Consider the following 24,435-nt stretch of genomic DNA (forward strand, 5'->3'; position numbering starts at 1 on the left):
GGTTAACACCCTCACCATACCTACTGCCTCCCGGCCGCCGCCCAGCCTCAGAAAGAAAGAACACGTACCTCCGCACGGAATTTATAACCCCTCTCACGTCGCTATTGGTCAGGTACACGGCCAATCGAGGGCAGCTGGCGAGACCGCACACCCGCCCTTCCCTGCGCTCATTGGTCGCCGCCTTTTCTCGCTCCAATGGTGCAGCGCGGCGCAGCATGGCTCGAGGTAGCGGTCTGCCATCGTCTGATTGGCCCCTGGAGGAGACCAAGCCAGGCCAGTAACAACAGTGGTTGTAGCATCGAGTGACTGTGAAAGCGCCAATCGGCGCTGAGCCGCGAAGGCTGCTGGGAAATGTAGTCCTAACTTCACGGCGACGCGGCGAGGAGCGGGCGGCAGGCGCTGTGTACGGACTACAAGTCCCGAGGAGCGCAGGGCGCGCGGTTCCGGCCCGGGCGGCAGCTGGGCCGCTAGCCGAGCGGGGAGCAGGCCCGGGGTCGCGATGTGCCGGGGCCGGGCACCGGCGCTCCGGCCGCCTCTGCTGCCAGGTACGAGCGGGGCTGGGCTGAGGGGAGCCCCCGGCGGAGAGGAGCCGGCCGAGTCCGGGGCTGAGGGAGCTCTGGGAGGGGAAGGGCCGGGCCGGGGGCGCGGGGCCCGGGCGGGCGGCCCCGCTCTGTTGAGGCCCCTGCGGCGGCTGCTCGGGGCAACTCCGGGGGCGGCCGCCCGCCCAGCAGCGCTGCCGCCCGTTTCCTTCCCTTCCCTCGGGCGATTTGTGGCCAGCGGGGTTTGTCAGGTGCACAGGGGAGCCCGCCTGTCACCCCCGCTCGGTGTGTCACCCCCGGTGTGTCACCCCTCATGCTGTTCGGCCTCGGTCAGTCCTGTCTGTGTCCTGCAGTCTTTGTGCTGGCTCCCTTCCCTTTGCTGTTTGACACACCTAATCGCTGGCCTTGCTCACTTTTGCCTTTTCTGCTCTGTTACTTGTCTGATTTGGGGCACATGTTGCTGATAGTTCCCTCTTGATCCCCCAGTAACCTCATTTCCTTTTGCTTTGGTTCCACAACTTGCGCAATACTGCGTATTTGGTGGTAGATCTCTGTGATTGCCCCGGGACAATTGCATGGCTCAGAATGGGCACTGAAATTGCGCTGTTGTCTTCTGATTTCAGACCTGGTGTTCAGTTCTGTCTTATGCTGCCACCACCTCGCAGCTGCTGTTCCTCTGGCAGACTTGCTGCCAATCACTTTTCTCTTGTTTGATCTGTGGCTGTGTCCCCATGTTCCTGTTTTGTTGAGTGAAAGCCTGAAGCAAGGACTTTCTTTCAGTTCATCTTGCTTTTGAGCTGCGTTGGTATCGAAGACGGCAGCTCAGACGGGCTCGGCTGGGGCCGACGAGTGTGGGAAGAAAGCTGGTACATGATTTGGTTGGGTTTGATATGTGCGTAGTGAGCCAGGTCTGGGCTGTTGTACCCCTGGGGTAACTGTCGTGTGATAAACTCTGGCCTGACAGTTATTTTTTCAAGTTTGACAATGTAGGAAACCTAAACCAAACCGGAGCAACCAGAACATTCCATGAGGGAATGCAGGTAGCTGCTCTGCTAGCACCCAAACATGAATTTTCACAATGTTGATTGAACTCAAGGAAACAAACCCAAATCCATAGTTCTCAGGCAGTTTGGTTCCCTGACCCGAGGGATTGTACAGTGATGCTCTGCAGTGTGAGAGCTGTGGGGCTGAGCCCACAGCTGTCATTCTTGCGGCAGCGCAGCCTTAGCTGACCTTAAGCCACCTGTGGAGCACCACGGGTGAGTTTGTGTCCCCCGACTGAAACTCCTGCAGCCAACCCTTCCCCTCCCGGAGCTCCACAAACACGACCACCGGCTGGAGCTGCAGAGCGGCCCCTGTGGGCGCTGGGATGCGGCCGAGCTCCGTGTGCCACTGTGCCCCGTTCCTTGTGCCGCTGTGCCTGGCTCTGTGTGCTATTGTGCCCAGCTCCGTGTGCTGCTGTGCCCTGCCTCAAGCTGCCGCACACCGGGCTGCACATCCACCGGCGACTGTCTGGAGCAGCACTGAGTGTCCTGCAGCTTCAGCTGCTGCTCACCAGTTACTCACCCGTGGGCTGAGCTTTTTTCTGTTCAGTCGGACCTTCCCAGCCCCTGCTGGCCATGACAGAGGCACTTTCTGATCTGCGCTCCTACCTGCCTCACAAGGTGTCTTTACCAGTCCCAGCTGTGTCAGGAGAAAGGCATTTGAGAGAATATCCTTTCAGCTTTCACTAACTCAATTCTCAGATTACATGGACAAGTTCAGTCTGTCACAACTCTTCCCTCCTGATTTTTATGCCCTTTGTATTCCCTTCCCTGCCTGCACTCTCTTGCCATGGGCACGATGAGGCGCACATGGGCATGTCCCCATGGGTTGGGGGACATATTGGCTGCCTGTGGTGAGATGGGCTGTTGTTCACAGGGGGATGTGTTGCCCTTCCTTCCAGCCCAGGAGCTCTCCTGGGAGCCCAGGGCAGCAGCGCCTTGACTTACCCATTCACAGGCTGCTCTGCTCTGCCTTTAGCTCAGCCTGAGTTCAGAGCTTCATCAGAATTACCTGGCTGCTTTTAATGAGTTGTAAAAACTGCAGGAAGGGTGTTGGGGGCTGGAGCGGGGCAGTGCCTGCTCCTGAGAGAGCCTCAGCTGGGAGAGCTCCTTCTCCTGCATGAGTGGGTGTCCTGGCAGTAGAACCCCTGCTATCAGTGCTTGTCTTTCGGGTGAGCCCTGCTCACCAGTTCTGCCTTTTGTGGCGATTCTGAGTTAACTGGATTTCCCTGGATTGTCTCTACAAGCAACAACTGTGTTGCTGTTTGTCAGGCTGCGTGATATTCAGTATTATGGATAATTTGGGAACTATCTAAAAAGGCTGAGAAACTGAAACTCCCTTTAAAGAGAGTGATGGACTGTCCTGTCCCTGGAGATTCCTCCGATCAGAGGAATAAATCTGTGTGTGCTAGGAGAGTGGAGGTTTTTTCCGCACTACACTAAAGCTCTTCAGTCTCAGAGCAGCCAGGGCAAAGCTGCGAGGCAGCGCGGACATTGGCTGAGCTGTGGGATTTTCCAGCTGAATTTACATATCGCCCACTGCTCCGCATGCCTTTCTGTTTACATCACTTCAGAGCGATGCACACAGACACGCACACAGATAGCGGAAGAGACATTTTGACCGAGGAAAAGCCTGCCCACAGCTTAGGAACTCGGTCACGGTGGCGTCTTGCCGGGCTTTGCCGCTCCGCGCCAGCCTGGGCAGCCGGTGGTGAGTTTGCTCCGAGGTGAAACGTTCGCCAGGGCACTGGATGTTGGGGCGGGGTTGTCAGCGTTCCCGGGAGGAGCTGAGCGAGTGAGAGAGGAACCGTTTTCGTACACATCTAGATCTTCGTGAAGAAGCAGGAGATATCTGAAGTTTTAGAAGTGGGTACCTGTTGCCTGTCCAGCGAGCTGGGGCTGTGCTATGTTGATTTTTGTGACCCTTCAAAGTGACTTTTACAGGGATGTGTAGTGCTGGGCTGTGCAGCCACCCAGCAGATGTGCTCTGAGGTTGCTGCTGGTGCTTTCAGAAATGGAAAATCCTCAGTATTCTTCAGGTGAAGCTCTGAGCAAAGAGACCAAGTTTGTGAGGAGAGGCGGCATCTCTGTCACTGCCTCTCCTCAGTCATAGCGGCTCCAGCGCAGCTGCTGGTGGTGCATTCAGGGAGTAACTTAAATCCAGCTTTCCCAGCGTGGTGTGGGGTGGTTGTGGGACACTGAGCGGTGCTTCTGTCTGAAAGCTGTCAGTAGATTTGCCAGAGTGGAAGTGTCCACATCCACTGATTTCTTCAGGAGTCAAGGGTTCTATGCTCATATATCAAGGGGCAGGACATCACTAGTTGGATCCTATTTTGCCAAGCTGACGTTCCACCTGTCAGGCACTACAGTTGTCCCTGACTCAGTCGCCAGTGAACGCTCCCTAGCAGCAAGTGGAGCTGTTGTACATTGTGCTCTCCTGCTTATTCTCAGTGGTGAAGTCCAAGGAAACTACAAAAATAATGTGAAGTAATGAAAAAAGTTTCTTCTGTCCCAAGGACTCAATACCCTTTAGGAAAAGCACCTAATACCAAAATGATTTCCCTTTCTGAACTGCATTTGCACAAAGGAATAACAGTGTTCAAACAGCTGTTGAATGTGCTCTCTCAGCTCTGCGGTCAAGTGAAGTGCTGGTAAAAGTAGCAGCAACTAAAAATATCACTTATTTTAATTGATGACAGCTCAGTACAATTATGGTCTCACTTTAAGTAGCTCAGAAAAGTTTTTATGACTTTCAATAGCAATGCAAGAGCTTGTAAACAATAAAAAGGCTCTTTCTGTTCCACAGAAGCGAAGACCCAGCAGATGGAAGTGCCATGCTCTTGTTGGTAAGGCTGAACTTCTGCTCACGTTTCATATTTTTCTAGCACTGACTGTGTCTCTCGGTATATGGGCCTGAGATTGTCAGAAATGCCTCACCCCAGTTCTGCCTTCAGCAATTATGAAAATGGATTCTGTTTATTGAGAGCACATGAACCTGACCACTTTCTGCCATTTACCTCACACTTTCCCACCACTCAGAGTGGTTGGATTTGCAGCTACATCCCGTTAATCATGTTATTTGTCAGTCCCTGAAGTCTCTCTGACTACACTGTGGTCTTTTGAAGCCAAGAACAGAACTGCTACAGCACTCGGGAGACAAGTGCCTCGAGGTTTTATGTAGCACCCAAACCTCGTGGTTGTTATCCACAGCTTTTGTGATGCTGCTCAACATTTTGTTGGCTTGTTCATCTCCTGCTGCCCTCTGGGCTGAGAATTGCAGGTGTGTCCACGGAGCCTCCAGCAGCTCTTTCCCGAGTTGCAGCTGCGAGGTCAGCGCCGAGTGTTCCACACGCCTGTTTTACATTACTTTTCCCTGAATGCTTTGTTCAGCACTTATCTCCATAAAAGCTCATCTGCAACCTTTATATCTTCTCAGCTTTGTGAGGTTCCTCTTGAGTACCTCACCATTAAGATGATATTTGACTTCTCAAAAGAACTTTGTGTCATCTGCAAACTGGTGATTTCACTGCTCACTTTGTGTTTAATGTCTCCACCTATGACCATGAGCAAGCTTACTCAGCGGTGGTTCCTGGGGACCCTTGCGTGGTCTCCCCTAACCTGAGGAGTGACCACTGAGTTCCACCCTCTGCCTCCTGTCCTGGGACTGCCCTGAGAGGCAACTATCTCTGTGATCTGAAGCTCACGCATGTTCTTATGACTTGTGTTTTACAAGTCAGACTAGATGCTGATAGTCCTTGTCACCGTGTTTTTTAAGCCCTGTTAATGCAGTTCACAAGCATTTATGAAAGAAGTGCTGTTTCTACCAGAGATGCTGACCAAGAAAGTCAGTATGGCTGTCACGGGGTTGTCTCTGTAGAAGAGTTGGCATCTGAGCTGATGAATCTTGTTTCAGTTGTGCTTTGGGCTGAGATGTTCCCTTGCACATCACTGTGGGCCTCTGAGTGTTGGTTCACAGATAAAGTGTGGGCAACACCTTGAAACTGCAGAAGGAGAAAGTGGCCTGAGCCCAGATGGGGTCCACAAGCCCTGTCACCCCCCAGAAGAGCCCTGTCTGTGTGAGAGCCCACAGTGCAGCTTAGGAAAGGAGTGCAGCCCCCAAACCTGCACCCTAGCTCCCGGTACCTGTCTTGTCCCCATCCCACCGAGCTGTTGGAGTAGTGCCCTGCGCTTCAGCTGTTGTAAGAGCATTTCTTCGGTGATGGGCCAATACTCTCAAGGGTGTGTAACCCTTCCCATTCTGGCCACAGTGTTGTAAGAGGAAGAAGAGTTTGTGTCTTGCGCCATAAATACCCAGGTTGTGAAATACGGAAACTCATGTCGCCGACAGGCTGCTCCCCGCTGGAGCAGGAGAACGCAGTGCTGGAGCAGGATAACCCGGTGCTGGCTGTTCTCAGCCAGCCACACACATTGGCCTCGCTCTCCAGCAAACACTCCCACTCTGTAGGATTTTGCCAGCCCAGCAGTTTCTGCAGGGGTAAATCACCTGAAAGATGGCTTCAGTGAGCAGAGGGAGGAAAAGAAGAACGAAGCAGATGTAGGACTTTACAGAGCTTTACGGGTTGTTGATTGCTTAAGATGGAGACACTTAGAGGTTTCTTGGCCAAAAGCCGCTGTGCCAGCTGCTCCTCAGCGGTGCTGGAGCCGCAGCCATGCCCGTGTCTCAGCCGGAGCACAAAGCCCGGCGTTGCCATTGTGCCTGCAATAAAGCAACTGGCTCCAAATCAGAACCAGGCATGCGGTGTGATTCTGGTGAAGAGTAGGGTACTCTGCCATGCCTTTCCTCGTGCCATGTCCCCCCTCAAAGCCTTGGCCTTGATCTTGAAGTTGGTTGTAAGGCTCTTCTGCTGAGTGTTGGGAATAGCCGAGGGCTGTGTGCGTTCTGGGGGCTCAGAGGAGAACCTTATAGTCCCAGACTGCTCCCTGGGTGACTTTTCAGGGCAAGCCGAAGGATGAGCCAGGACAGTGATTTTGGGGGTGATTCCCCTGGCTTTGAGGTGCAGCCATGGGTTTGGCAGCAGCGTGACACAGCGGGCAGAAATGGCCTCTGCAGTGGGGAGCAGGAGCGCTGCTGGCCCAGCCGCCTCCGCAGCTGCTGCTGGTTGGGCTTTTCCTTGCCTGGAGTACTGAATTAGGAATTTTAAGGCTTCTCTTCTCACTGAGTCTGAAAAGCCTGAGTTGATCCCCGTGGTGTGCAAATGCTGAAACCAAGCCCTTCCCCTCCCTCCCATCTGGTTACTATCAGCCGAGTGATCTAGCAAATAGCAGGTCTCCACAGCTTCCTTTTGCCAGGGTTGATTTTTTTCCCTCAGTTTTGATTGTTTTTTTGTTTGTTTTCTGTAAAAAACCACTGAAGTTGCGTGTTAATAATAAAAGTTAACTCTAGGCAAGGAGGGTCTGGATTGCGGTCTGGGCTCCCAAACTGATCTCCAGACGCGTGGGTCCATGTGTGCCTCTCCGGTTTAGGGGACAGCCCTGTGCTTTTGTGCTGCAGGGACTCACAAGTTATTTCAAGAGTTCTTGTCTTTTCAGAGCCAGCAGAGCCTGTCCTCTCACTGCAGGTGTCAGGGTGCCTCTTCAGCCCGTTTTGCTGTAAATCACAACCTGATCCTGTAGGGTCTTGGGCCAGAAAATCAGGAGAATGCTTCCAGCATGCGGGCTCTGATCTGTTGCTCTGCAGAGCTGCTGAAGATGCTCAGGGGATTTCTAGAGACCCTTTTTGTTTGGTCATCTGAGAAGAACTGAGCAGCCCAAAGGATTTTCTGATTTCCAGTAGTTCTTAGGGGTTTTTTTAGGTCACACAGTGCACGTGTTTTGTAACGCAGAATATTTGATGCTTTCGCTGTGTCGTAGTCTGGATCTCCTCGGGACACGGTTCTGCTCGGAGCCTGCGGGATGGGAGCGGGGGCAGGAGCTGGTGTGGGGTGTTCTGGAGGTGGGGACACCAGACCCCCAGCAGGGATCTCATCCCCTGGTCTGGGGACACAGGATGGTGTACCTGATAGGGATCAGATGCCAAGGTTCAGAGGTCTGGTAGGGGTTTTTGCAAGTGCTGTAGGAGACTGGTATTCATGTCTTTTCTGCCAGTTCTCTTCTGCCTCCTTTTAACATCTTTGATATCAGTTGAAAATGGCCTTTCCAGTACCTCTTGGAAGATTTATTGAGATGTGACGGAGCCATCAGAGAGTGCTCTAGAGAGTGTCTGCTCTGAAATGCTTCGTGTATATGGCAGTTGCAGAGATTTGGGCTGAATTCAGCTGTTCCTTTGGTGGCTGGTGTTGTGCAGTCTGGCGGATGTTCCACTCCACATTTTTTCCATCGCTCACATTCCTCTGGTGTCTGTTTGAAGACCCCCGCAGGCTCGCTGCCCTGCTTGCAGGTGGGCTGCTCGGCCGAGCTGTACAGCGCAGGACATGCTTATAGCAATGAGTGGAAAACCCAGCACATGTTCCCTTCCTCACTTTGGATTTAACTAAGATCTGTTGAAGCTGGAAGGCGTTTTGCATCCGTTTCAGTGGGATTTTGGGATGAGGTGACATGAGACGTGCCTCTCTAAGGGCTCTTGGCTGTTACGGATTCTGTGACCTGTGGGTTGGCTACCTCTGAGCCAACACTCTGAGCCCGCACCACGTTTCCAAGGGCGTTATTTACAGGCTGACACTCGTGTTTGGCTGGCAGCCCTCAGCTCACTGAATACAGCAGTGACACTGTGTGTCACTGTTGAATGGCATTACAAAACCACTCAACCTGTTAGCTGTCCTCATTCTTGTTTTTTCCTGTCTCTGTGCTCTGCGGTGAGCGCTTTCCCATTTCGTTTTTGCATTTCCATCTGTTGTGTTTGAAGGCAATACATACCCTGAAAATGAGAGAAGGGTGAAGCTTCTGCTGGTGTCTCCAGAGGATGCGCCTCCTCTCTTTCCACCTGGGACTGATCATTTACCCTCAAACCCAGTAGGAATATTTGATATGCTAGGTTCCCTTAATGCTGCTGTGGGACTGTACCCCTGGTCTTTTCTTCTGAGCAGAGCAAGACAGGGAGTGTTTGGGTGGATGCTGCTGAGGTTCTCTGAAGAAGGAATCATGAATTCATAGCCCTGAAAAGTGAGTCCCTCTATTCCTACCCTGCCATGGGAGGTGGAGGGTGCTCAGTCCCTGCTCCACAGGAGAAACTGGGGAGCCCAGATATGTTGTTTGACAAGGGAACCTAGAGAGGAAGGGAACTTCAGGGATATACACGTGTTATTGAGATAATGCAACCTTGAGACATGAAATCCCAGGAAATGTGGCAGTTTGTCGTCGCTCGTGGCAGTACTTGCTTTACATTATTTATGAGCACTGCATTATCTGGAGGCCCCAGCTAAGGCAGAGACCTTTTATTTTTTTGCTAGATGCTGCACAAGTATCCAAAGATTCTTTAATCTTCAGGCTTTGCAGCCCAGGTATGCCATGCAGAAGAGCTGAACTGAAAGAATGAAAGGCTCCCGATGGCCAGTGCCCAAGTTCTCGCTTGCTGGAGCCCAGCTTAAACTCGGCAGGTTTGCACCGTGCAGCAGCACAGCGCTGGTTCGTTCCTGCTGTTCTTGAGACAGCTCCAGCAACTCTGCTTAGCATCTCCTGAGGGATCTGGCATTTGCAAACAGCCAGCACAGTGCTTTCAAATGTGTGGAAAACATGATCCAGATCCCTGTTTTTCAGATGGTCTTGGGTTTGGTTTTGGAGTTTCTGTTTGGTTCTTTTCTGGTTCGGGTTTTGGAGGTTTTCCTTTGTTTTAGACTAATGTTTTTAAAGAATTTAGACCCGAGCAGTGATTCCCTGGGCTGTGCTGCTGCAGTCTGTCAGCCTGACAGTTGTCCGATCAAGAACTGCAGTGAGAAACACCAAGTGCTGATTCGGAGCACTGGCTGAGGGCAGACCCAGCACCACCTTTGCAGTGTTTAAAGTGGGATTTGAGGACAGGACTGGCTGGGTGTGCTGGTGCTGGTGGGGGAGGCAGGAATGCTCATGGGCTGGGACTGAGGAGGCCCTGGGGAAGTCCCACGTCACAGCTCCACTGTGTGGTTGTGTCTCTCTGTGAGCCTCAGTTTTCCTTTCTGTAAAGTAGAGAAATCAGCATTGGTCTCCATAGTAAAGAGCTTGGCGATGTAGGACTTCTCACCCTCAGATAAGAGAAGACCAATTGCTAGAAGCAGCCACTTAACCTCCCAAGAGTTGGAAGTGTGAGCAGCGGGAGCCTGGCTGAACTCAGTGTCTGAGCTGGGGCCAGAACCAGACGCGTCGGAAAGGGACGTTCTCAGGGACATGGTTTAGCTTGGCAGTGTTGGGTTAACAGTTGGACTCTATGATCTTAAAGGTCTTTTCCAACCAAAATGATTCTGTGATTGCAAGTATCTGTGGGGTGTTTCTTCCCAGGTACTCTTTGCTGGTGGCTGGCTCTTGTCCTGCAAAAAAGGGGTTTGGCTATGTCTGAGTTAAGCCATTTTTGGCCTGTCTGTCTGGTTAGCCCTTGGACTCTGCTGCTTGCGGCGAGAGTGCTGAGACTTCACTGAGACTTCATATTCATATTCATTGGACAGAAAGGGGTCACTTAATCAGGGTCCTTCCTGAGCAGGTGATTCCTGGGGTCCCCGCCCCCTTGGGCGGGCTGGGGCAGCCTGCGAGCACCACAGGACCTTCAGCTGCCGGCAGAGCGCAGTGCCCTGCCGGACCCATGTCTTCTCTGATGGAAGCTTCTGCTCAAGCCAGAATCATCTCTGTACGATGGCAGAGAGGAGCTGCGGCTCCTCCCCATGGTGCCCTGGCTCCGAAGGAGGCTCTTTGAGAGCATCTTGGCAGATTCGCTGGGATGACAGTAGAATTTTATGCTCTGAAGTCAGCGTCACGTTTCAACAGAGGTTAAAGAAAGTAAACTCCATGTGTTTCTGCAGATTATTATTGTGTAAGGCTTGACTTTGCAAACTTGAACCTAGTGAAAAACTGCGTAAACAACGGAGGAAGAGAAATGAGCCCCTCTGCTGACTTCTGGGGGAAGAGGGTTTCTCTTTCTGGGTGATGATCGAGACTTTGCTGGTGGCTTCTGAGTAGAAACTGGGAGTGAGATCCAGAGTCACAAACACGTTACTCGAAGTAAGGTTTCTTTCATGGTTTCCTTGACTTCGTAGCTCAGACCGTGCTAGAAAGAACTCCTTTAATGCAAATATAACTACATCAACTGTTTTCTCTCTTTTTGAAAACACTGATGTATATCATGGCCGAGGGCATGCTGTCTTTCTCACAGTAGTCTCCTGAGAAGTCTTGTCTGCTATTAAAGCAGTTGTATACTTGTAAAAAGCAGCTAATGGTTATGGGTATTCCAGTATTTAGGTGATTAAGGAGTTATTTTAAAAGATGATTGTATATTCATAAAATGCTGAACACTCATCCAGGAGTGATTTGAAGGAACCTGACTTTGTCCTTGTCACTTGCTTCTGAAAATCCAGATTTACATGAGTTTAGGTAAATACTTGGATGTAATGCTAGAGGAGAGTGTTCTCTGAGGCCAGGAAAATACACACAATGAACCTAACGCTCTTTCTGTCTGTCTTCTTCCCCAGAGCAAACTTCCCATGACTAACAAATGCTGGCCTAGATTATGAGCTCAAACAAGAACGCTCGCTACAATCGTTTCTCCAGTGGCACAACAAACATCACTACTTCCGAAAACACTAACGGGGTAAGGGCTGCTTCTGATGTTCTCATCTTTTCTTCTGAGAAAATGAAGATGCCCGTTGAAAATATGGTATTTTCTTGCCTCTTAAAAATCCACAGATAAAAGTTGGGAATATATATGTATATTTTTTCATCATTTTGGGAAAGGTAGCAGACCTTTGGGTGGGCTGCAGTGATACGCACTGACCTTCAGTTTGTCAATGTTTCAGACAAGAATGGAAACAACTTTTGGGCCAGCCTACTCTGCTGTGACGACCATCACAAAGCGTGAGTGTATTTTGTGTGTAGAGCTTCTCCCAAAGCACTGGGTGTGGTTCCTACCAGGTTTGTTGTTTTACAAATGATAAAGCTGTTGGGAGAATCACCGTGTTCATTACTGACAGGTGCTGAGGTGCAGTTTTTGGTATTGTGCAGCCCAAGTGTTATTTAATCGTGGCACCTGATCAGCAGGCATGATGGAAATGAGCACTCACAGAAATTTTCTCCCATTAGGCAGGTTTAACAGGACTGCTGGGAAGCCCTTGCTGGAGTTAGGATAGTACAACAGGGTTTGATACAGAGCTCAGTCCCAAATCTTATTTATCCCTATGACTTCTCATGCAATCATTACCAGCGCAGAAAATTCCCGTCTTCACTCTCTGCCTGAGTCACCCTGGACACTTTGGTAAAATCCCCGTGGCCGTTTTTAACTCAGACTGGAAGGGGTACAAGCGAACCTGCTCATTTGAAATTCTTGTGCTTTGCTCCTCAAAGCCCAGCAGGTGAGGAGTCTGAGCCTGGCACGTGGTGTGAATGTAGGAAGAGATCTGGTTTCATTTCAGAATAAAAATATCCTGCTTTACTAAAGATAAACTGTGGCACTTGACACTGATTTAGATAAGGAAATGAACATCTGCCTGGGGGAAATGTTTGGACTACATTTGTACAGAATTCTGGACTCTAGACATTTTGGGCTACTGAATATTTACATTCAAAATTTTATGTAAGTCAGTAATAGGACCTTTATACAAATAACTGCAATTTAATTTAGCCTGCTTCCCTTGTGCTACAAGAATACCCAGACCTCCCTTGATCGAAGCGATTTTCTTGGTGACTGAAATACGTAGGAGTATAAGGTTTCCTTTTAATAGTATTTTTAACCTATAGATCTGGTGGAATATTATCTGTGCTCATTTCTGGGCAAGCTGCCTTCAAAGAGCCGCATACATTTCAGCAAGCGATCAGAGATCTGCACTGGTGTGTCCAGGCCAAGAACTGGAGCTTGGGAATCCCCAGTCTTTTCCTTTTTCAAGGAATACTGATGGCTACAGAGACTGCCCTGTAGCTCAGAAATGTTACTGAGTAACCTAAAAGCCTTTTTAATTTTTTTTTTTACTTTAAAGCTGACGGGACCAATACTTTTAAACAGCATCGTCGGACCCCGTCCTCCTCCAGCACGCTCACCTACTCCCCACGAGATGAGGACGATGGCATGGTAGGTGTTGGCAGGACCGCCCCAGCTGACTGGCTTAGCTGATTAAATGTCAAACGAGAGGTGTCTGATGCTCCTTGGCTGGCCTTGCCATTCCACCGCGCTGTGTTGTATTGGAGGCAGGTGCCTGCACCAAAAGCAGGACAAGCTGCAGCATTTCCTGGCAGCTCCCAGGGCTGGTGCAGGGGGAGGTGGGGGTTGTTTCATAGCCCAGGAGCTCCAAATCCCCCAAGCCTCCTTGGTACCTGCCTCTTGATGTTGAATAGAGAGCTCTGGGTCTCCTGAGCTGGGGAGAAAACAGAGCTGCTGTCACAGTGTCCTGTGCGGAGAAAACAGAGCTGCTGTCACTATGTCCAAGGTGTGACCGAGGCCGGGCAGTGGCCTGTGGGATGGACCATCAGCAGCACAGCTGGCCCTGCAGTTAGGACTAGAAAATTCATTCCTCTTTCTACCTCCAGATGGGGCTTCTGACCGCAGGGAGCAGGTTTGAAAGCTGCAAAGCGGGATGTCGTACACTACAGACTCTGCTCAGCTCCTGGGGGTTAATTACGTTAGCGGGGGCTTCTCATACAAAACATTCCCACGTCTCACAATATCTTTACAGAAAAGCACTTCCCGGTTTTGTATCCAGCTATCTCATTCATCATGCTCACTTTTGAGTAATTTCTTTTTGGAGAATTTAGTGATCGAACAGGCCTCAGGGTTAGCTGGTTAAAGAGAAAATAAATCAGTTGAATCAACTAAATCAAGAACAGCAACAGGAAAGCAAAGCTCTGTGAATGGACAGGCAGCTCTGAGGCCTTGATCTTCTCCTGTCCCTGGTGCTCCAGCCACATCTCATAACCAAAACCTCCTATTTAGGTTTAAGTCTGTGAATAGTGGACTCCAAATTAAGTCAGTTGTTGTAAACTTGGTCGGGTTACAAGACCCAGGTCCCAAGCCAGGGATAAATGGATCACTGCTGCTGCGGAATTAGGCGCTAGCAGAGACCAGGGTCAGCAACAGGATGAAGCTACACCTCTTAAAATAAATTTGACACCAGATTGCAAAGAACTTTATTGTCAGCATCCTATAAAGTTCCTTCTGTTGCTCAGAGATCTTGCTGTGTTTTATGTGAGCATGTGTTTGTTTTTTCACAAAGTCCTTTGAACGTTTGCCAGGTGTCCTTGGCAAATGCAGCTCTCCATCACACTGCTGACCCCGTGGCGCTGGGCTGCTGCTGCAGGAACTGATCCCGTGGGCTCAGGCTGTGCTCCCTGTGCCCTTTTCATGAGCTGTGCAGGGCTCACAGGGCACAGGTGGCGATTTTTCCAGAGGAGCGAGGGGTGCTGTGGACATGACATTTGGCCATTTCTGATGGAGAAGCTTCCTGACTCCTCTGAAAACTACAGTGTGGCAAATTGCAGTGTGCAGCCAAGAGTAAGACAGATCTCTGCTGGGACCTGGCCTCAGTCCTCTTGGACAGCCTCAGGCATCTTCCCCGGAGTGCTAAATATTATTAAGCAAAAAGAGCAAGAGGATTAACAAGTGGTTCAGGAAGCAGCCTACAGGCCCAGGTGTCACCAAACCATAGCCCTGCTCTGCCTGCTGCTCTAGACAAACTCTCACTGACCCTTAGGAAACTTCCTTTGCTTTTTCAGGAAATAATCCGGGATTTCCCTTCCTCATGGCTAAGTTTTCCCATCTCCAGGAGCTGCCAAGGGCTTCTCAGCTGTCAGCGAGACAGCTGGAGACAAGTCAGAGCCCTCCTGTGCCCTCCAATGCCCCTTTTTCTTTCTTTTTAAAGCCTCTGTTAATGAAACCCAAAGCAGAGCAGCGTGCTCTGTGTGCAAGGCAGGGGCTATTGAGCGGCTGCTGTTGTTTTTCCGCAAACAATGCGGCAGGTTCCCAGCCTTGCTGTGCTGACGGAAGCGACAATGAGGACTGTATGGAGCCTTCACGTGGAGGCTGCTCTTGCAGCTGATGTGATGGGAACTGCACCTAGAGATGACAGCTTAGTATTCAGCCGAATGTGTGCTAATGGATGAAGAGCTGACTGGCTGTGCCACCTTGTCCCTGTGCCAGGGCCTGGTGCTCCTTGGCTTTGTTTGTATATGTCCCCCAACCTGGGCAGATGCCCTCAGGGTGGGGGTCCTGCAGTCCCCATGCTTTGTTATTCTCTTTCAGGAGCACCCTGCAGTCCATCCCTTTGTGCTGGCTGCTCTATGCACAACTAAGTGCTGCAAAGCTCAGTCTAAAGAGCCAGGCTAGGAGTGGGAAGCAGTGCAGTGACTAACCCTGTGGAGCTGAGGTCTCTTGCATCTCAGCCTTTTTTGCTTGGCAGAATGTCACCACAGCCTGCATGGAGTGACCTTTCTCAGCACATCAGCTTCCCTTCTATGCGCTTGAGCCCAGCCAGGACATGGGGAGCTGAGCCCACAGTGCTGCACAAGCCTGGCCAGGCCATGTCTCAGCCCTTGGCCTCCCTGAAGTGCCCTTGGGCTGCAGCCCCCTCCTCTCCACTGGTGACCCACGCAGGATGTTGCTCTTGATAAAACTGCCTCCCTGCAGTGCCTGCCTTCGCTGCCCTGATCTCTGTGTCGCCTCCAGAATGGGAATTACACAGTTATTCTTGTTATTTTAATAACTTCTGTTACCAGCGGAGGAAAACAGTAGAATTAATGGATACACATAAAAGTGATTTACCTTGTTATAACCATCCCTCCTCAAGGTTTACATATTTAGCCAATAAATAAGCCTTCTTTAAGAAAAAGAGCTTTATGCCTTGACTTCTAAGCAGACGCAGCATTTGTGAGCTCCTGGGATCCAAGTCTCATAAAAACAAAGCAGCCAGAGCAGTGTGAAGAACCAGCAGGACCCTGGTCTGCTCCTCCTCTGCAGCCCAGCCAGGACCGCTGGGGCTGTGCTGTGGTCTGTCTCTGGAGAAGGCAGCAGCCTCTGAAACTTGTCTTACATCTTTAATTCCTGAATTTCCTGATGGCCCCACTGGCCTCTTACATTGCTTTTGTTTGTTGTTGGGTGTGATGTCACACGCTTTCACCCAGGGCAAGCACACAAAGTGCAGCTTGGGAGGTTCAGAGGAAAAAATGTTGTGCTCACACAGTAGCGCAGTCTCATCCCTGCAGCTTTCCCTGTCCCAGCTGCGTGGGGCAGGACTGACATGGTCTGGGGGCAGAGGAGTCCCTGTCCAGGCAGCGGGGCCGTCACCCCCATAGCTCCCTCCAGCCAGTGCTTATGGAAGTTTGTGTGGATATAGGCGACGCTCAAGCCAGGTGTAGGTGTGATATGTGCAGGCATAGGTGCGATAAGTGCAGGTGCAGGCAGCCTGGGCATTGCTCATCTCTTAATGCCAAGCATCTGAAGCTTGCAGCCTCATTCTGCCCTGTCTGTGTCAGCCCATCCATTCCACTCCTTGCTTCCACTCCTTGTCGTTGCTTCTCTGCACCCTTCCCAGTGCTCCAGCAGCAGCTCTTCCAGAGGAACCCAGCAGCAGCTGTTCTAGACCCCCAAATCCAATCACCCCATTGTCCGAAGAGCCTCCGGTTTCACTTTGACACCAAACTGCATCTTGGCTACGTGCTGCTCATTGATATTCCACCCTTGGAGATGTGTCGCTGGTTAATATTCCAGCGGCAGCATTCCCACAAAGCCAATCCCAAGGCCGCCGTAACCGGTGGGATTTTTCTTGATTGGTGCAAGCGATGTCCACTGAGCTCTGCCCTCCCGAGCAGGAAGCGACAAAGCCACTCTGTTACCGAATTGAATAGAAGGAAGTCTCCACACTTACGCAAAGAAATTTGGCAGAAGTTAGATAGCGAGTGAAACAACAAGTGCTGCTGCAGAGATTATAGCAATGGCAGGAGCTGGTCGCTGTCTCTGGGGGAGACTTACAGAGCTTTCTGTGAAGGATTAATTCTTCCAAATCATTGCTTTGCGGGTGCACACGGTGAGTATACAAATGAATGCACCTTGGAGAAAGTTACGTGCTTGGAATGTAGATGTCAGCGCGATTTAGTGCGTTAGACGGGAACGGTGCCTGTCCTGTCCATGAGCACGGTGCGGGGTCCCGGCTGCAGGACGGGCACACGGCAGCAAGACACTGCTTCTGGGGCTGCTCAGGGCAGCTGGGCGGGAACAAATGGAGCTGCTGAGATCCGTGGAGCAGGGGACTGAACTTGAAGTCTCTATGTGTAGGGTTTTGGAGGGAGGGGATTTATTTGCAATAACAAGGGCTGTTTTTTGTCTCTCTGAAGCCTCCAATCAGCACCCCACGGCGCTCTGACTCCGCTATCTCCGTCCGTTCATTACACTCCGAGTCCAACATGTCCTTGCGCTCAACATTCTCACTCCATGAGGAAGAGGAGGAGCCAGTAGGTATTTGGGATTGTCTGAAGGCGCAGTATTAGGAAGTTGAGTGTCAAAAGAGTAACTTAGTGGACTCTTGTGAGTACATGGATCTACCGTGGGCACATTGTCATGATATCTGGCAACTAGAAGCCTGGCTGTCAGGACACTTGCTTTTAATTTTCTTTCCACCACTGACTTCGGCAAGTTACTTTGCCTCCTTGTGTACCATTTCCCCATATGTAAAGAAGGGACAATGGTGAGGCTTTTCTGCTTCTCGGAAAAACTGTAAGTCTTTGCGAAGTCGTGTGTGATTCCATGGCTCTGCTGCGGCACAGCACGGGGTGCAGGGCTTTAGGCTGCTGGTGTAGCCCCAGGCAGCAAGGCTCATACAATTCCCCACTGATTCAGAGCCCCATCCTGCATTTGGGGCTGCATGGCACCCCTCTGACTTGATTGTAAGTGCCAGGTGGGTGCATGGGATTGTCCACATGTGACTCTTGTAGCGGGGGGACACTTTAAAGCTGAGCTTAGCTTGTGACCTGCTAACTAACCCCAGACTGGATGCATAAAAGGTCAGGCGGTGTTTTGCCACAGATCTGGGACAAAAGCGTATTTAGGAACCCAGGGGGTTGTGTTTGCAGTTCTGAGCACAGCACAGGATGAAAAGACAGACCGAACTGCAGTGATTGATTCAAAAGGCTCTGAAATGTGAAGCCCTGCTCTGGTGTGGAGTGGAGAGCTGCTCGTCTCAGGGAGGACGTGCTCAGACCCCATGCTCCGGTAGTCTTAGCTGGTAAACAAAACCAGAGAGATCAGCCCATTGAGGCAGAAACAATATTGTTTCTGCTTCATAAGGGAATGAAAGAGCCCTTCCTTCAGGATGTTTCAAAAATACAAGAAGGCAAGCTGTTCTAAAACTGCTTTTAAACTTCCAGGCTTAGTATGGGGGATATTTTTGACAATGTGTTGTTCAGTCCAGTCAAGAAAAAGGTACCAGTCAGCGCAGCTCACCTGGTGACTTGTCACTGGCAAAGGAATTGGTCTGTGCAGTTTGCTGTCAGGTCCTGATCCTGCGCATGCTGGTGGCACCCTGGTTGTGATGAGCTGAGGGTCTCCAGCCATTGCCAAGTTCATTCTTCCCCTGCCTCTTACATACTGGAGGTCAGCATATCCAGACAAAAGTTTATTGTGAGATAATGAAATTACTAGTGTGCTCTGTGCCCCTGGCTCCCCAAGGCTCACTGCTGAAGAGTTTTGTTCCTTCTGCAGAGCTGGAGACTCTTGCATTTAGACTAATCCCTGTGCTCTGTCTGTCCCTTTCTCTCCTCTTCAGGAACCCTTGGTTTTTGCTGAACAACCGTCTGTGAAGCTGTGCTGCCAACTGTGCTGTAGTGTGTTTAAGGATCCAGTTATCACAACCTGTGGGGTGAGGCACTATTCTTCCTAATCCTGAGCATGGGCTCCACAGATGTCCTATGTGCCTTATAGCCAAGCTTAGTGAAGCCTGGGGCTTGCTTAAAATTGGGCTGCTTTTCCCAGGCAAGCTGTACTGTCAGCCTCCCCATCCTCGCCGCATTGTGTCTCCTTAGTGTGGCCTCAGTGAAGTCTAAAACTCCTTGTTTCCTGTCACAACGGGCTCTGCACCACGCTACTGCCCCCCAGGTACCCCAGGAACAGCCGTTCTGCAGTTGTGAAGTGTTTCTTATAAAACAAGAATGGCGTGAAGCTTCATTTAGTTAATGCTTGCAAAGGGATTTGAGATCCCCTAATAAAAGGCGCAGAGTATTATGAATATTCTTCTATATTCCATTTTACTGGGATTTAATAGAAACTGTATATTATTTCTGATTCTGTGCTACATGTGGAGAAAGATGGCTTTGTGACAGGCTCACTAATGCTTCTGACGTGCTTCTGATTGCTGGGATGGAGCTGTAGCAAGAAAAGCAAAGAACAGGATTGCTTGTTGCAGTGGGGTGCTATGCCCAAAGGTGCTGGAAGTTGGTGCAATTTCGCTGCACCATTTCAGTAATCAGCTCTTCATGGAGACACTGAGGTTTACTGGTTAGCATGGAAAAACAAAAGCGTGCTGCAGGAAGCAGCCTGGCTTCATTTGCAGCCCTGCTTTGGCAGCTCTGAGAGAGCAGCGTGCAGCTGTGCAGGGCAGGAAGGGCCGCGGGAGCAGGAGCAGATCACAGCTCTGAAGAGGGACCTGCAGCGCTGCTGTCAAGCGCTGGCCCTGCGGTGGAGGAACGGGGCTGAGGAGGCTCCAGGGAACCCATGGGGCAAATTCAAGACCAGTAAAATGCTGCAGCCTTTGTTCTTCCCTTTATATTCGTTAACACGTTAGACTGGGTTTCCTACTTTGTCAAGTTAAATTGTTGCCTGTACATTTCTGCTGTGGGAACAGAGAGATAGGGAGCTGTTTCAAGTGGCAAAATTTACAGTGCATTTAATGGGCCGACAAACCAGCTGTCCCATCCACCTGTCAGCAGGAGAGCTTTGACTACATTAGAAGAGCTACAGAAGGATATATGTGTTGGGCTGGCTGGCCAAGGACAAGGCCAAACTGGTGCTCTGTCCCTTGAGGACTTCTCAGGGAAATGAGGGGAATGACACGGACTGCATGGGGGTGAGGAAGGGAAGCCCCCTGCAGACTTAGAGGTTAGGACCGTCAGAGTGAGGCAGAACGTGTCTGTGGCTTTGGCTTGTGCTGTGATCACAGCCTCATCCTGAACAGGGCAGAACCCTCCAAGCTCAAACCATGCGCTTAATACTTCTCCAAACAGGACCTGTGTTGCACTCTGCTGCCTGAGCAAGCAGCTGGTTTTTGCCCTGTGGCGCAGACTCCGGAGCACGCTGAGCTGTAAAACAGGCGGAACAGCTGCTGAGCTGTGCCACAGGCTGTGGTATCTCCCACCTTTCCCATCGTTAGCCACAGGGAACAATTTGTCCGATATTGTTTACACTGACACTGCTGTTCCTCTTTGTCTCCACAGCACACATTTTGTAGAAGATGTGCCTTAACATCTGGTGAGTACAGAACTGTTCTTGTGTGCTGCAGCCAAAACGCTGTTATTTTCTGGTTTGTTTGCTTTCACTTAAAAAGAAACCCGCAGAAAGATGTCTGAAGGGCTTAAAGCAAGCTGTCAATCCCAGGCTGGGGCTGGGACATGGGTGGCTGTGCAACTCGAGCTCTGACGGTTCGCACTGTAGCATGGGCATTGAAGGGCTGGGCCCGGCTCCTGGGCACAGGATGTTCTCAAATCCTGGAATATGCGGTGGATAATCTCAGGATAATGCATCTCTGCCCAGAGCTGTCCCATTGGTTTCAGACAGAAAGCTTTCTGTGGCTGCCTGGCTAATGGACAGGGGAGCCATGTTTGGCAGAGACCCATCCAACCCCTCCTCTCCATCCCCTCTGCACCAGCGCTCTGGCTGCTGAGCCCAGGCACAGGAGCACATGGAACTGCTCAAGCTCCCCCAGCTCTTCCAGAATCCTGCTGGAGCCCAAGTGTCTGGCTCCTGGCCTGGCCTAACCAGCCCTCACTTGCATTGGACTCTGTGCTACCAAAAATACTTTATTTGGCACGAGCCTGTGCCCCTCTTGGAAAGCTGTTGTTCAGTGCAAAGCCAAGCCATTGGTATTACCAGAACAGCAAGCCCTGAGAAGGCTCCCTAGGGAGTCCAGCAGAACAGCAGCTTGTGTTTGCCTTAAGGTGTTTGTCTTCCACACATGAGGGGTCCCTCTGCTTTGTGCACTAACCCTCTGTCACCACGTTGTGCTGTGTCTGTCTCAACCAATAGATGTGTAGCGAAGGGCTTTGCAGTTGCAATGCTGAGTTGCTCTGTTTTGCTCTGGAGCTGAGCTCCGGGCCTGGGTAGGGAACAGGTTGTGTACAGGGATCTGCTGGTCTGTGCTCGCTGCCTGGGAATACTCTCACACCAGCAAGCACAAGGTAGTCTAATTAGTGTGGCCTTCTTTCACTGGCAGCTAGCTCAAATTATCATGGATTAACATAAACTGTGACTTTTCACCAAGCCCCAGGACAAACCAGAGGTAGTGGCTTGCAGACCTTGTGTGAATGTTCATGGGTTCCATTGCCACCCACCTGGGATCTGCCCATCTTGGCCAGAGAAGGCAAAACAAATCTGTGGTGTCTCAGCCCTTGCTGACTCTATCTCTTTCGCTTCCCCACCCGGCAGAGAAGTGCCCCGTGGACAATGCCAAACTGACTGTCGTGGTGAACAACATTGCGGTGGCTGAGCAGATCGGGGAGCTCTTCATCCACTGCAAGTACGGCTGCCGGCCCGCAGCCAGCAGCAAGCCCGCTGCCTTCGAGGTGGATCCCCGGGGCTGCCCCTTCACGATTAAACTGAGTGCCAGGAAGTAAGTGGCTTGTTATCCGTGTGCAGCCTCTCTGGGGAAGGGCTTCCACTGCCAGAAATCTGCTGTTGGATCTGAACTGCCCTGCAGCTCCTGCTAGTGGTGTGGGAATGGGCAGGGTCACTTGAGGGGACAGTTCTTCCCACTGTGTCTCTGGATGATGGCACGTGGGCTGGTCTCAGGGAATGGATGCTGTTCCCTGCCCCGCTCACCTGAGTGTCTCAGCGTGAGGACACTGTGAAAGCGGCCACCTCACATCTGGGATGAAACACTGGGGCAATGGCCAAGCAGAGAACGTGGGATTCTTTCTCAAGAGGTGTTATTCCAGTTATGTCCTAGGAATATGAAATCTATCTCCCTCCCCGTCCTAAATGTGTTCACTGTCTTCCTTGCCACCTCACCATTGCTTGTTGTTGAGAGCTGCCTGAAGGCTCAGCCAATCAGCTGCAGAAGTAGATGTTCCTTGCGTAAATGTGGCCCATTATTACTCTCAACTTCCTGGCCAAATGAGAATTTAAAGCTGTAGTTGCAGTCTTAGAGCAGGAGGCTTTTGATCCCCTGACAGCCTCACAGGGCTGGTTTGCTCCTTTCCTGATGATCTCTGTTGTTTCCATTAATTTTTGCTTATCACTGATTTTCCCTCCTTTTGCCTCTTTCCATGGGCAGAGATCATGAAAGCAGCTGTGATTACAGGCCGGTTCGCTGCCCCAATAACCCCAGCTGCCCACCTCTGCTGAAAATGAACCTGGAGGCACATCTGAAAGAGTGCGAGCACATAAAGTGTCCCCACTCCAAATACGGGTAAGGAGCTGATGCTTTCTAGTGGAAAGGATGCACTGAGCTCATGTCTGAGCTGCTTTTTGGCTACTACAGCCTCAAGATGGCCCCATGAACTCTAAGCAGCTCTCCCGAATGCTGTGCACTGGCCTGAGACTGAGGTCAGTCTTGCAGAAGGAGCCGCAAGGCTCATGTTGAGAACAGGTGGGTCAGTGAGCCCTGCTGTTGGCCGAGGAGGAGGAGGGTGAGGTGCATAGGCAGGAGAACTACCTGGAGAGAGTCAGAGCAACGGCTGTGGCCAGAGCCAAGCAGTGGGGAGGATGAGGACAAGAGTAATGCAAGCACCACAGCCGCGTCTTTCAAAGCAGCCCCTCTCCCATGCCAAAGGATGTGCTGATCAGCCTCGGAGGGCTGTCACCTGAGCAGGCATGCAGCGCAGGCTGGGGTCCCTGCAGGACGCACAGCTGAGGTTGCTGCTGCAGGAAGAGATGTCTTGGCAGCAGAGTGAGGCATGTGCTGGCAGAGCAGCCCTGACTCCTCACCGCAGCCCCCAGTCAGCAGCTGCTGACATCAGCTGCTGTTTTTTCCATTGGTTTTGATGGCTTTTCGATTGGACTCCTGATGAGCACACAAACTGACACCACATTTTGTTTCTTGCCCAAGATCTGCTTTTTCTTGCAACTACCTAGACAGACAGACAGACAGTTCAGTTTGGGGCCGTGCCCTGGCTAAAGCTGCGCAGCCTCTGCGTCACCGTGTTGCCTGCAGCCAGCAGGATGCTGAACCATGGTACCGCTCTGCTCCTGATCCCCACACGGGGCTCAGACCTCGCTCTGCAGAGCCACTGGAGTCAGGAGGTCGCTGGTGTGAGCCCCGCTCCAGCCAGGCTCTGCCTTCCCCTTGCAGGTGTACATTCATAGGAAATCAAGACACTTATGAGACCCACTTGGAGACGTGCAAGTTCGAGGGGCTGAAGGAGTTTCTGCAGCAGACAGACGATCGCTTCCATGAGATGCAGGTGGCGATGGCCCAGAAGGACCAGGAAATTGCCTTCCTGCGCTCCATGCTGGGGAAGCTCTCAGAGAAGATTGACCAGCTGGAGAAGAACCTGGAGCTTAAGTTTGGTGAGTCTCCACCAGATGAACTCGGTGGTTTGAGCTGTGGGGTCAAGGCAGCTCTTTGTTAGGATGGTGCATTGCAGGATTTATTCCATGTTTAAAACTGGTGCTGAGCAGGCTTCGGGAGGTTCAGATGTTTCTTGCAGAGGAACAAATAGGGGTTCCAATGACTTCTCTGCTGACAGAACATCATGGGACCTAATCCTGCAATCACCAATCACAAGACAAGTCCTAGCAATGTCTGCAGGCAGCTACCACCTTTCTCCCATTATGTTTTGCTGTGCAGTCCGTGAGCACAGGCCACCATAAAAATCAGCGAATTGAATAGCTAACAATGCAGCCATCCTGGAGTGAGCAATGGTTCTTGGACACCTTTGCTGTGCCCAGCCCTGTCTCACCTCTGAAATTTGCTGCATCTTCAGCATCTGAGTACAATTTGCATTTGAGCAGCAACCACTCTCCTCCTTTTCCGTGCTGCTAACAGCAGTGGGTTCTCCCGCCTAGTTCAGAGGTTTGGTGGCAGCGGATGTCCTCTGCCTGTTCCCCTGGACGCTGTCACTGACTCTGCAGTGACTCTGGGTCTGTCCGTCTTTCGCAGATGTGCTGGACGAGAACCAGAGCAAGCTGAGCGAGGACCTGATGGAGTTCCGCAGGGACGCGTCCATGCTGAATGTGAGGAGGGGGCCGGGCCCTGGGGTGGAGCAGGGATTACGTGTCGTTAACTGCTGGTTCTGCTACTAGTTAGGCCTCTCTTTGGGGTTCCCTTCTGCCTGTTGACTCTGCTCACCCCAGCTTTGGGTTGCTTTTCCTGCAGCTGGGGACTGGGTGAAGGTTTCCTTGAGGCTGAGTTAAATGCAGCTCAGAGAGCACATTCCAGTCACTGCACCTGAGCTGCTGTTTTAACTGGTTCCGCTGCCTTTTCTCAGCCTGTTGCTGCTCCTCTTGAAATGTGTTAGCAGAGAAAAGGACCCCTGCAGAAACGGGAAAGCCCTCTGCTCCAATGCTTGGGCACTCCTGGACCTTTTATACCAGC

At 51.2% G+C, this 24,435-nt stretch overlaps 1 protein-coding gene across 3 annotated transcripts in view; it reads left to right on the forward strand.

Moving 5' to 3' along the window:
- Window positions 1–439: 439 nt before the first annotated feature.
- Window positions 440–24,435, forward strand: part of TRAF7 (TNF receptor associated factor 7) — a 31,103-nt gene continuing 7,107 nt past the window's right edge. Inside the window, exons 1-12 of one of the 3 annotated variants that reach the window (XM_080354299.1) lie at window positions 468–545; window positions 4,389–4,428; window positions 11,191–11,309; window positions 11,515–11,572; window positions 12,688–12,779; window positions 17,030–17,146; window positions 18,457–18,549; window positions 20,120–20,153; window positions 21,327–21,510; window positions 22,174–22,308; window positions 23,191–23,408; window positions 24,001–24,074. In XM_080354299.1, coding sequence (XP_080210425.1) covers window positions 11,229–11,309; window positions 11,515–11,572; window positions 12,688–12,779; window positions 17,030–17,146; window positions 18,457–18,549; window positions 20,120–20,153; window positions 21,327–21,510; window positions 22,174–22,308; window positions 23,191–23,408; window positions 24,001–24,074 — 1,086 coding nt within the window. In that variant the 5' untranslated portion in view covers window positions 468–545; window positions 4,389–4,428; window positions 11,191–11,228. Of the gene's footprint in view, window positions 546–4,388; window positions 4,429–11,190; window positions 11,310–11,514; window positions 11,573–12,687; window positions 12,780–17,029; window positions 17,147–18,456; window positions 18,550–20,119; window positions 20,154–21,326; window positions 21,511–22,173; window positions 22,309–23,190; window positions 23,409–24,000; window positions 24,075–24,435 lie in introns of all 3 variants that reach the window. The other 2 variants (XM_080354298.1, XM_080354300.1) reach the window with 2 other exon arrangements.

The sequence above is a fragment of the Nesoenas mayeri genome, assembly GCF_963082525.1.
Source record: "Nesoenas mayeri genome assembly, chromosome: 15".
Classification (NCBI taxonomy): domain Eukaryota; kingdom Metazoa; phylum Chordata; class Aves; order Columbiformes; family Columbidae; genus Nesoenas; species Nesoenas mayeri.